Here is a 12,793-nt window from a genome sequence, read left to right as displayed (position 1 = left end):
TGGAAAATGGCCCTACCATCTCCTCTAGGTAAGTACCTTGCTTGGTACATGCCTTGTATAAGTAAAAGCTGTTTTTCTCAATCAGAGGGAAACTCAGAGACCAGCAGTTAGGAGAAACAAATCCCAAAGAACAAATCCCAAACTGAATTTCTTCTACTTAAATTAATTTTTTAAAAAAGCAGAGGTCATTTATACAGTACAAAAATTTTTATTTTTGTTAGGATAATTTAAAGTTTAAAACTGAAGTAGACATATTCATTTTACAAACAAGATATTCTTTCATAATAAGTAAGACCATTAAAAACAGTAAACAAAAAAGCTGTCTTTACAAAAAGCTCTGTGCATAGCAACTTTATACTGTATTTAACTGACAAAGCAAAACAAAATGAAACTATACAGTTTGAAAATGAGACCTTGCTATACAAAAGGTAGAGAAAGATAATGGTTTTTAAACCATGCATATTGAAATGTGCAAAGAAAAACTGGGAAGAATTTTGATGCTATAACCCAAAAAGATAGAGAAGGAGAGAAAAAGAGAGAGAAACAATGGGATAAATTGTAAATTGTCCCTTTAAATGAAAACTCTTACACAGCTCCTCTTACAAAGATAAGATCGAATTTTGTAGTCACCTATTGAAAATATTCATATTCAAAGTGGCACCATTTATAACCTGGGACCGAAGAATTCATAAGCAATGACTAGAGAGAACAGAGTCGCTTCGTTTTTAATTTATTAGTACACTAAAAGTAATCCTTACACACATTTTGTACAATTAAATAGATCCGTTGCTGCCAAGGTTCTAGCTGTATGGTCAAAGGGGGTCTGATATTTAGTTACACACATTTTTTTTTTCGGTGTAAAGCTACCAAGAAATTCTACAATCGTTCTGAAGATAGTACCGCACTCATCTTCATGCAAGAGCAAAAATTCACAGGTTCTAAAAGCAATGCTACTTAAAGAAAAAAATAAACATTTCCTTCTGTTGGATTGGCTCCAATCCAGATAACATGCTTGGTTTGGTTCTGCCTTCATTTAGGATGGCGATGTTTGCCCTCCCCACACACTCCTTCCTCCCGCTGGGCTGTTCGCTGGGGAACGGGTTTTTCCCTCCTGTATTTCTGTGTATTTTGGCGCTGTCAGCCCTCACGTTGAAGGACTGTCAACAGGCGTGACAAGCGTGCCAGGATTCCAAAACCATAGATTCTCATGTGCATAGAAAAACATACGGGTCAGACCGGGTAAGTCCAGCGTGAACCAAAGGCAAATCAGACAGGCTGAGCCTCGGGGCGCTGTGGCTCCACCTAAACCTGGCTTGGAGACACTACACGGGGTTTCTCAGCGTCTAACGCTAGAACCTCAGTCCAGAACGTCACGATGCCAAGTCGGTGCATAAGCTCTAGACCGGCCAGCCCTGCTCCAGGGGAGCATGGAGCTGCTGGTGACCCAGGTCAGTCCGGATGTGGGTCAGGAACCAACCAACCAAGGTGGGCTGGGTCGCTGCACTGCTCAGAACACGGCCAACCCCTAAGCTCTGAGTCTCCTTAGAACCCCCCGCCGCCATTTCTTTGACCATCAGGAGTGGGGCTCAGGGGTTCTAATGTTCCTCTTCCTCAGCCCCTCCCACTCTGGCATGGAAAGCGGTGTTACTTGGAATAGATACGTATTGTCTCCTTAAAGAGAATTTAATAACAGATAGGGAGGAGTTAGAGTGAGAGGAGGGCTTGGATATTCTAAGACTGATCTGAAGAGTTGAAGGCGTAGTGTCATCTTACCCAACCATTGTTTCTTAAGTTCCGAAGGTTTGTTTCCTCTGTGTGGGGCTCTGGAAAGACAGAAAGAATTGCAAAGGTGCCTATGCTTAGCAAAGTCAAGTGGCTTTGGCTCTTCTGGAAGGTGGGACATTTCTTTCCTCAGCTGCTCAAAGCTGGAGACCAACAAACACATGGGGCTTTGTCTGCCATGTTCAGGGAAGAGCTGAGTTTTTAAAGACTGCTCACCAAGAGTGAATACAAAAAGGGGTCGTCCAAGGATTAATTTGAATGCAGAGGGAGCTGGGAATGGAGTGATAGGTTGGAGTGTCTGGGTCTGTGCGTTCTTTGAGTCTATTTTGATGGGGAGACAATCCTGTAGGAATCCACATCATCTCCACACTTTTGCTCACAGGTCAATAAAAATGATGGAAAAGAGAGGGATGAAGATGAGGGTGGAGTCCAATAAGTAACTGTAGTTATAATCACATACCTTTAAAACTTGTTACTACATGTTTGAATCGTTTCCATTTTACATCAGGAAGAGAAATGGCTCTCTTCTAAAAAAAAAGTTCTTAATTTCTACTGCTACTTACAATAAGTTACACGTTTATTTATTTAAATAATTGTAAAACATTTTAAATTTTTCCTTTTTTGTTTTTTTTTAAAGAGATTAAACTATAAGGAAACACACATACAACATTTCATCATTCAATTCAGGTTTCTTTTTTTTTTTTTTTTAAGAAAGTCTTCCATGCTGGTACCCTGTTTTGTTCAATGTTTTTTTTTTTTCTGCATAAACTAAATTGGTATCTGAAAGGCTTCATAGAAAATAGAAACTTTCAACTTTTTTTTTCCTACAAAGAAAAACAAATAGTATCCAAAATATTAAGCATGAATTGTTTGCCAATTTTTTTCTTAAATATTTTACAAACATAGGAAGGTGTTTCGTTTTGTTTTGTTTTGTTTTCCGTAATGTTCGTAACAAAGCACTGCATCTCTGCTCTCAGCACGGAACACATCAATGACATCTTTTGTCCTGGTCTCCAAAGGGGTCAGTTTGTGTAGCTACAGGGAAATGTGGGACCAAGGAAGATGGCGGCGGTTGCCTTCCCAGATCTGTGTCCATCACGTCCATGGGGGGGAGGAGGTGGGGGCGCAACTCTCCCCAAAGAGCTCCGAGTGCGTTCCTCATGATTGGTCCATCAGTGTAAGTAGTTTTGTGCTGTGAGAAAGCAGGCCTTCCTCTGCTTCACATCGGGGGCACGACCAGTCCTGTCATGGCTGTAAGGCAAGCAGGGACACAGCACTGAGCACCGGGGACTGTGGACGGCAGCTTCTAGCAATGAGGGAAGGGCAGGGGCAGTGAAGGGGAGGGCCTGGGACACGCAGGGGTGTGGGGGAAAGGAGCGGTGCCTTCTATTCAAACAGACAGAAGCTCCCGAAACCCCGAGAAGCCACTGTCCCCCCCCGCCCCCCCAGCTCGTGGGAGTTCTGCCTCGGAGGCCAAGAGTGAGGTTTGGTTTGGTTTTCTAGGAATGGGTTGTATCAACCACATGGTAGATACAGACATAGCAACTACATTCTAATGTACACACGCTATCATTTTCCATCGTTGGACTGAAAATAATTCCCAGATTATACCATCCCCAGAACAGGAAAGGAAACTCCAGATGTGGAATGCATTGACTGGTATGTCGTTTATAGTAAATGAGGCTTTCTATCCTTCATGGGTATCTTATAGCCTAACTTGGATTTGTATTTTGGTTTTTTTTTGGTTGTGGGACTTGAACTTAGGGCCTCGGCACTGTCCCTGAGCCTCTTTATGCTCAAGGCTAGCGATCTACCATCTGAGCCACAGCACCACTTCTGGTTTTTGAGTGGTTAACTGACGATGAATCTCATGTACTTTTCTGCCCAGGCTGGCTTCAAACCACAATCCTCAAATCTCAGCCTCCTGAGTAGCTAGAATAACAGGGGTGAACCACCAGTGTCTGATTGTTATTGTTGCTTCTTTTTAAATAAAGAGTTCATCTTCTCTGGCTTTCTTCTTCTTCTTTTTTTTATTTCGCTACTAGGTGATGCTATTATCTACAAGTAAGTGCCAATCCACGGGGAAGAGAAGACCTAATTTCGTTCTCAATCTGGGATCCTCCCATCCTCATTCCTCATACCATTTCACAGTCTGGGGTCCAGTGCTACCCACAAAAAGATGTGGTTATGCCTGTCTAGGTAGAATCAAGTTCAAGGTTTTCCCTTGATGTGGGAAATAAAGCAGCCCGAGAAGATAGGGAAATCACACAACAAAATGTATTCCATTCCTCTTTCAGGAGAAGCCCAGAGAATTTTCACATTTTGAAAAATGCCAAAAAAAATAATGTTCTGGATCCAAAACTTCTATCCATATCTGGAGTTTGATTCTCTGATTTCTCTTGTCTATATTGCACCAAAGGCAATGACAAATGTTGTTGTCGCATTCTGATGAATGGTGCTGATAAGCAAATGGACAAAATTCGGTTTATTTTTTCCCAGTTTACTCATCTCTCTCTCTTTTTCCCCTCCTCCCTCCCCCCTTCCCCCCCTGCCTCTTTTCTCTATCCTAGCTAGTCCTCTCGGGCAAAATCGTCAGCCATCTATTTCCCTGCCCATACAGCCTTTATTGAATGTTTGCGAGATCTGGATTAAGGTCTTACACAGCTAGCAAAGCCTTAATTATTTTTGCCTGTATTACTATATATTGAATCGATGTAACTTTTCAATAAAGGCAGTTCAATTCTGGACACTCCCTGATGATTTGAAGATATAGCAACTCCAGTAATTATCCCAGAGTGTAAGAGGGTTTTTTCTTTTTCTTTCCTAGAGGGAGCTAGAAAATGAATCAGACACACGGTGTATAATATTATCTTGACAATCTATACTCATCAGCTGTAAATGCCTGATAAATGAGGACGAGGTGGGACAAGAAGCACTGCAGACAGGCCTCTCGTGCTGAGGGGATTCTGAGTCACGTGCTCAACCCCACGTTGTCGGTTACGGTCCACACTCCTGGGCCCCTCTCCTGTTTCTGGGTGCCAGGCTTGCCCAAGAAGCACATGGAGAGCAGAGAAGCTCAAGTGTCCAGACCCACTGCGTGCCAGGAGACCACCGTCCCCCCTAAACTCTCCCACGGCCCCACCCCCCCAACACCCCCAACCCTGGGCGGGCTGGACCTCTGTTCCCATGGTGACCTTGGCTTTTCCACATGTAGGAAAACAGCGCCCAGACCGGAAGCTGACAGCCAATGGAGAGGAAGTGAATCGCTGCGTGGTAACCACACTTGGGTCCTCCCATTCCTTGGCACAGTGGGCAATTCCCAGGAAAGCAATGGGAGCGAAGGGAGTAGTACTTCCATTATCCTAGTCTCTGGAGAGACGGGGCAGGTGAGGAAGGGGGCTACCAGAACCCAGGCCCAGAGGTCCACATGTCTGGGTTCAAATCATCCATCCCTTGCTGTCTGGTCTTGGACACAGAACTTAGCTGAAAGTGGTCGTGATGGCATGACTCGATGGAGGGAATCTGTGCAGAGCACCCGGTTCAGTACCCTGCTCAGCAGGTGCGGGGGAACCTTCCTCGGCTGCGGTATCCGGGCCCGGCCCTTGCTGGAGCTTTTCACGCAGAGCCCGTGTCTGGTGCGTGAAGTGCCAGCCGGCCCTTCTCCCGCTCTGGATCTCCACAGTGCTCGACAGTCCTCAATGGAGACAAGCAGGAAGCCCCGGGGCCTTGCTGCTCTTGAGGCAATGTCCTCCACCCGTCCTCACTCCCACTGCCCCTCCCACAGGGACCTCAAGGGCGGCCGTGGATCTTCCTGTGGGGCAGGCCAGGGAACGGGGGCTTGCGGAGCCTCAGGTGGCCCGCCGAGAGCTGGAGTAGAGTTCCAACCGACATGTGAAGTGGAATCGTCCTGCCATTCGTACTCTTTAAGATTCTCCTTAGAATCTACCATCATGTCACCGTACATCTCTCCCTGGTTCCGTGGCTCTTCACAATTGTTTGTTAAAAAAAAAAACAACGCGACCACTCCAAGCTGACAGGCGTGTCCATCCGCCTCCCCTTCTACGGTTTCCTGTCACTTTTTTTTTTTTTAACGATCACATCACCAGGGAATCTTGAAGGGAACTGTGGGATTCAAGAGTAGTTGGGGATTTCCTATGATTTTAGAGAAAAGGAACCAGAGCTTTGGAGCCTGTGAGCTCAGCTCCTGGCCTGGGGCTAGCTAGCATCCTTGCTACTGGTGACAGGACACAGGCATGGCTGAGGACCCCAGAGAGGGTCTCTCTTCCCACCCCCTGACCCAGGGGCCTGGGACCACACAGGCACGGTTAGGTAGCAGGCCATGGAGCCAGAAAAACCTGTCCCGGCCCCATGGTAGTCTTGGATCTCTGAACCCCCGAATTTGGTGCCCATCTGAAAGAAGAGGTAGAGGAGGCCAGCAGTAGAGGTCAAGGGCCATTATTTCTCTTTCAAGTAAAAGTGAATGCAGTTGTTGAGTCGCCAGGAATAGGACAGGGCTTGGGGTTCCTGTCGCCTCCCTGTGCGGCGGGGAGGAAAGCCGAGCTCACGCTCCGTCTCTCGCTCTGTGTTTCCCTGCTCAGCTCGAAGCGTAAAGCCGGGGAAGGTAGACAGAGGGGCATTGTCACTGAGCCCCTGGGGGGAAGGAAGACACAGCTTTCCTTCCCGGGAGGAAGTGGAGCGAATGCCCGCACACTCGCGGGGGGGGGGGGGTGGCAGCCACTGGTGCCTGATGAGAGACGGCGGGCCCCCGGATGGGGGGAAGGGGGGACCCTTAGCTACGGGCTGCACGCTTTCTCTATGGCGTGGACATCTGGCTATCAGGGGGGGAAAGTCCTGTGTAGCACACAGATGTTTCCAACTATCCACATGTGGAGGGGCACCGAGTCCTGCTGCTTAGTTCACTCAGCATTGCGAGAACGCGGGGGCCGCCTCCGCCTAACGGGCCTGGACAACTCTCCATCGGCTCATGGGATGCTCAGAGGATGCTGTGGAGGGATTTCGCGTGGCCCTCGGGGCGTGGCTCACACACAGGTGGACAAGGACCGCTCACAGGTGTCCCCAAGACACCCGTGTCACGCCTAGTGTAACCATAGGGGTGCGTAAGCCCGTCCCCGGCTCCCCACCAAGGTCTGAGGGCCCCCGGGTGCTTGCTCCAGGAGGGGTTGACCCAGCCTCGCGGTGGGTTTTAATCCAACCCCGCTTGTCCTGGTGTTTTCATGTCAAGACGCGAGGCTCGGCCGGAAAGCACGCGAGATACCAGGGAGCCATCGGGCTCAGCAGGTTCCAATTTGCTCTTTGGCCATGAGCTACCCCCCATCCTGGAGGATGGGGTGAATGGGGTCTCATGTAGTCATCCCATTCGTGTTATGTCATGTCCTATTTCAGTTTCCGACATTGCTCCAAAGTGCCTTTGACGGGTGATATTAATTTTTGTTCCTAGGAGCAGCACGTCTCTTTCCTCTTCCTTCCCCACCCCGTCCCTGCTCAGACACCTGCTATCAATTTGGCTAGCGCGTTCCCCAGAATTCTCAGAACTTGCTTGTTTCTCCCGATGCACCCCCCCGTGTGCGCTACGGGAATACGCGTGCAGCACGCGGGGGGCAGCCGGTTAGGGAAGAAGACAGGGCCGTGGCTTCGGATGGGGGAAGCCAGACACCTTTTAAAACAGCACAATGGCCCCGTGGACCAGAGTCCAAGGACTCCAGACGCTCTGGGATCACAAGTCTGGCTGTCGCACTGGAATTCCATTTGCAGCTCCCTGACTTGTCCCTGCCCGCCCTCACCCTGGCTTTGCTTTGGCTGCACAAGCCATTCATGGCCCACCGTCCAGGCGGCTCCCTCTCTACCCGGGGCTACGGAGCGGCGCTGTGACCACACTTGGGTCGCCTGGGTCACACCTATGCCCAGAGGGGCCCCTTTGCTTACCTCTGAATCCATTTCCGTTGCCGCTGGAGCAGGCCGGGGAAGGGGAGCCTTGGGGCCTGATGACAGGGGCAAAGGCACTCTTCTGTTTGACAGCAGGGAAAACCGAAGAGGAAAACGGGAGGATGGAGGACGTGCTGGAGGAGCCGACGGTGGGGCTGGAGGACATGACTGCAAAGCAAAGGCACCATGGTCTCAGAAAGAGGGATCGCCTAGAAGCACTCGGAGGCTCGTCATTCACAGGAACAATTCAGCCTCCAAGGATCACACTAGGAATTCAATGTGACACGGTCCTCTTCCCAAGGCACAGATGCGGCCGAGACTACCACAGCAATGGTGGCTAAGGAAGTTCAGGCAACACAAGCAGATGCCCGGCGGACAGGGTGTTCTTCCGTCCGAGAGAGCAGGGTGGGAAGTCTCCTGCCATTGCGGAAGATGCCAAGATGGGTCAGGTTCGTGAGCAGGGGATTACTCACAGTGCCATGCCTAAGCAAGGTCTTTCCTTGGCATGAGAAAATCCCTTCTCACCCCAGGAGAAGTCCTCTCTGGGGGCCAGGGGCCTCCCTGCCAACTCCCAGGCCTCCTGAGCTTCGATTTACAGGGTTAGCATCTTCTTGGAAAAGGCCATCTCAGTGGGCCCCTTTCTCATTAAATGTAAGAGTTTATTAACATTTAGAAGATCACTTCCCTCTCCCTGGACTTCCGGTGCTCCTGGGAAATAAAGCGGCCAGCCCGCCTCCCCTGACCTCATAGTTGGGGGGGGGGGACCCATACCAATATTAACAATATTAACATTAAAATGTCTTAGGGGAAGCCAAAAATCTAAGTGTTGTCATTTCCAAGAGAAATAAAGGCAATTTACACAATGGAGTGCGTTCCTCTTAAATTCACATATTCTACCAAATTACATCATACAAGGAGATGACTTTATCTGCTCTGTTACATGTGCTCAAAAAGGCATGGGGGGAGTTGGTAAAATGAGTTTTTACAAAGGTTTAAGGTTAAAGCTCATGTGCATTGTATCTTTGTATCTCCTCTTTCCTTCATCTCCTTTTATAAAATTATATCTTGAGCTATGTTCACCCACACCTAAGGTAATCATAAAAGACATCTTCAATATGACAATATATTTTCTGGCTGGTTCTGGGGCTTGAACTGTGGGCCTCAGCGCTGTTCCTAGACTCCTTTTGCTCAAGGCTAGAGCTCTACCACTTGAGCCACTCCCAGCTTTTTTTTGTCCCCTGTGATTAACTGGAGATAAGAGTCTCACAGACTTTCTTGCCCAGGCTGGCTTCAAACTGTGATCCCCAGATCTCAGCCTCCAGAGTAACTAAGATCATAGGCGTGAGCCACCAGTACTGGCCTGATACGATGACTTTTACAGCAGAACTCTGAGCCGACAGCATCACAAAAAAAAAAAAAAAAAAGAACTGTCTCCTAAAAATACGTATCCTTAGGTAGTCTTGATCTAAGGAGCCATATCAAAGGGATCATCTGAATACATTTATTGCCTCAAATCACATACACAAAGAAAATACGTCGTAAGGAAAGATGAAATCAAGAATCTCATGTAATACATTTAGAGTGGTAAATGCGTAGGAATTGGGACAGTCCACTATGGTAACACAGGATGAGCATCGCGCACCAAAAAGGGATCTTACTCATTGTTTCAGTGAAATCTTCTCTCCTATCTGTGGTTTTAGCATCAACCATAAAATACTTCCCCCTTTCTTTAAGGCACAGATTTAGAGGCTAAGACTCAGGAGGCCCCGAGGCCAATGAAGGAGGTTCAGTCCCCGTTGCATTCTGTTGTGTGACACCAAAATGGCAGATTGGGTTTCGGGGTCTGCAATGGTAGAAGTTCTACTCCAACACAGTGGCAGAGATGTTCTTGCGATGCGAGCCTCGCACTAACTCACGCACGCCATCGCACTCAGGCCCAGCGTGTATCTCGTCTCTATGGACGGTTCCTTTCCTAAAGGATGAGTCCCAGGCTAAAGTGTGGCTCACACACAGGGGAAGACAAGCCTTGCCAGGCTCTGCAAAAGAACTGCTGAAACCTCACTTAGCCAAGGGTGTTCCCTCTACATGGCACATGAATAGCAGCAATGACATCATTTTAAAAAATAAAGAAGAACTGCTGCAGAACTGAGTAAGTGCCAGCCACGATCATTAAAAAAAAAAAAAAAAAGGAAATGCTGTAAAAAAATGATAAATTATATTCCGGTTATTTAGAAGTTAATACGACTGCAACAAACATCCTAAAGGGAGTTTTTGATAGGTATTTCAGAAAAAAATGCTGTGTGTCTGTGCTTCAATAATGACCCTGACAGAGAAAGTTTTGCCAGAATATTATTTTCAGCTAGTAAGGAGAGCCCTGAACTCAAATATTAAGTCTGTATCAGTTAAATTAGTGCTATATTTAAAGTCAGTGTTATATTAAGAAAGAAATAAGGAAACAAGCCTCTAGGGTAAAATATAGTCTAAAAATGGACCTGACATATCTAAGAATATGAATTGATCCATAATAAAGGTGACATCTCATGTTATGCAATTATAGATTATGAAGTACATAGCAACACTACACTAAAACTTGGAAGACTAAATTTAGAGAACTTCATGTTCATCACCAAAGTCAATCTGAATAAATCAAAGAATTACTCGGCATAAACAAAATTATAAAAAGTGTGAAAAGAAAAATTAGGAAGAATATGTAATATTCATGATTCTTCTACCCCAAAGTTTGCAAGATGATATTTGCCGCCTAATAAAAGTTATGAAACACACCTATACACAAAAGGCAAAAGACAAAGTAAAAAATATACTTGCAACACTTACTTAAATCTGTTCATGTTCTTGCTAGCTAATATGTTCTTTTAAGTAAATTAGGAAAACACTCCAATTGGAAAATGTGCAAAGAACATAAAAAGTAAAGCCACTGAAGAAGAAAAAAATGACTAGGAGAATGATAAGTAGTAACACAATGTTGTTTTTCCTTACTAAAGAGATAAAGAAAAAATTAACATGGCCGAGAAACATATATCCTCTCTTTTCTGCAGCGAGAATCAATCAATCTCTCTGGAGGGATTTTGGCAACACACAGCAAAGTATTTTCAAATGTGCATATCCTTTAACCCACTAATTTAATCTCAAGAAATTAATCCCAAGGAAATAATCAGAAACATGCCAAAAAAAATAGATCCAAGGGCATTTTTGTGATAATGAAACATTGAGAAATAAGTAGCCTGCAGTAGGGTGAACTATGTTTAGCCCATATAGTAGAATACTACCTTGAAACAAATGTCAGAGAATATTTAACATCTGTGAAAAGATTATCTCTTCAGAATAAAAAAACAGATTATATAATAGCAGATTATATACATTAAACACAGGTTTACTGGTAAAAAAAAAAATCCATATAGCTAAAGTCTAGTGGAATGGAATACCCACCCATCCTTTAACAATAGTCTCTCAGGAGAATGAGATCACAAAGATTCTTCAATTCATTCTTGTTGCTTATCCTTATTTTCATTTTTTTACAGTGAAAATGTATTACTTCTGATGTGGAAGAAACATCTATCTTTGGTCGCTTGCCCTTGGGTACCAGTATTCACCTCGACTTCCAACCAGGCTTATTTTTCTCTTCTTCCTTTACTTAGGCATTCTTTCCAAAATGTGTATAGCCAAAACAGAATTGTTTTCCTTACTAAAGAAATATAATAGAGCTAGGCACTGCCGGCTCACAGCTGTAATCCTAACGACTCAGGATGCTGAGACCTGAAGATTCAATGCCAACCCAGGCAGGAAAGTCTGTGAGACACTTATCTCTAATAAACCACTCGGAAAAAGCTGGACGCGGAGCTGTGGCTCAAGTGGTAGAGCGCTAGCCTTGAGTAAAAAGAAGCTCAGGGGCAGTGCCCAGGCCCTGAGTTCAAGCCCTTGAATTGGCACAAAATAAAAAAAAAGAGAAAAGAAAGAAGTATAACAGAAATGCATGAAGACATTAAAAGAAATTTACTCCTCTTAGGGTAAGAGCAGGCTTTCTATTTAAAAAAAAAAAAACCAACAAACTATTTCCACAAAAATTTAGAACTATTTCCCTTATGTTCTATGAAATAATAGCAATAATTAGCATTATGCACTAGAAAATTCTTAATATTAATTTCTAAAAAGATAAAGATACTGAAGCCCAGGGCCAGCGTGTAAGTCCGTAAGTAAAGCAGACCTCTTCGCGGGCAGGTTGGGTTCCTGCCTCTGGGTTCTGACCCCCACACTGGGTCCACTTGGAGGCAGGCCCTTAAGTTTGGGGGCAGCGAAGGGTATCGTGTCAGAACGCCACTCACGTGAACTTGCAAAGGAGAATTTCTCCAGACATCTATCTGTCAGTGGGTAGAGGCCAAGGTAGAGGCCAACAGGCCTGGCTCAGAAAGCTGTGTGAAGGTAGGAGATGAAGGAAACAACGCTCTTCTTCTAACAAGGGCTGATTGGCTCACCCGGCCCCCACAGGAACTGGCCGGGCACTCAGCCTCCTTTGCACCAAGCCGTGGCATCTGCTGGTGCTAAGGGGTCTGTTGGCATTTCATGAGCACCCCCCTCTCCCCCAGGGTGGTCAGAGGCTTACGATCCAGCCATACAAACTCGCACGAAACTGGAACTCGGCACACAGTGCTACAGCCAGGAAGTGAAGTTTGCGTGTAAATTTGAACAACAACAACAAACAAAAAAACCACACACACACACACATGGGCTGGGAATATGGCCTAGTGGCAAGAGTGCTTGCCTCCTACACATGAAGCTCTCGGTTCGATTCCCCAGCACCACATATATAGAAAATGGCCAGAAGCAGCGCTGTGGCTCAGGTGGCAGAGTGCTAGCTTTGAGCGGGAAGAAGCCAGGGACAGTGCTCAGGCCCTGAGTCCAAGGCCCAGGACTGACAAAACACACACACACACACACACACACACACACACACACACACACACACACACACACACAAACAACCATCTGTTTGGCCGTGTTTTGAAGTAGTGCGAGAGCACACACACACAGAAAGACGCGGAGTTTTGATACT

At 46.1% G+C, this 12,793-nt stretch overlaps 1 protein-coding gene across 1 annotated transcript in view; it reads right to left on the bottom strand.

Annotated features, from left to right (window-relative positions):
• Window positions 1–2,817: 2,817 nt before the first annotated feature.
• Ebf2 (EBF transcription factor 2) overlaps window positions 2,818–12,793 on the bottom strand; it is a 169,019-nt gene continuing 159,043 nt past the window's right edge. The window contains exons 15-16 of the mRNA XM_048330904.1: window positions 7,726–7,893; window positions 2,818–3,033 (exon numbers count right to left, since the gene is read on the bottom strand). Of these exons, the coding sequence (XP_048186861.1) occupies window positions 3,002–3,033; window positions 7,726–7,893 (200 nt within the window). The 3' untranslated portion in view covers window positions 2,818–3,001. The remainder of the gene's footprint in view (window positions 3,034–7,725; window positions 7,894–12,793) is intronic.

The sequence above is a fragment of the Perognathus longimembris genome, chromosome 21, assembly GCF_023159225.1.
Source record: "Perognathus longimembris pacificus isolate PPM17 chromosome 21, ASM2315922v1, whole genome shotgun sequence".
NCBI lineage: Eukaryota > Metazoa > Chordata > Mammalia > Rodentia > Heteromyidae > Perognathus > Perognathus longimembris.
This window is presented reverse-complemented; position numbering and strand designations above follow the sequence as displayed.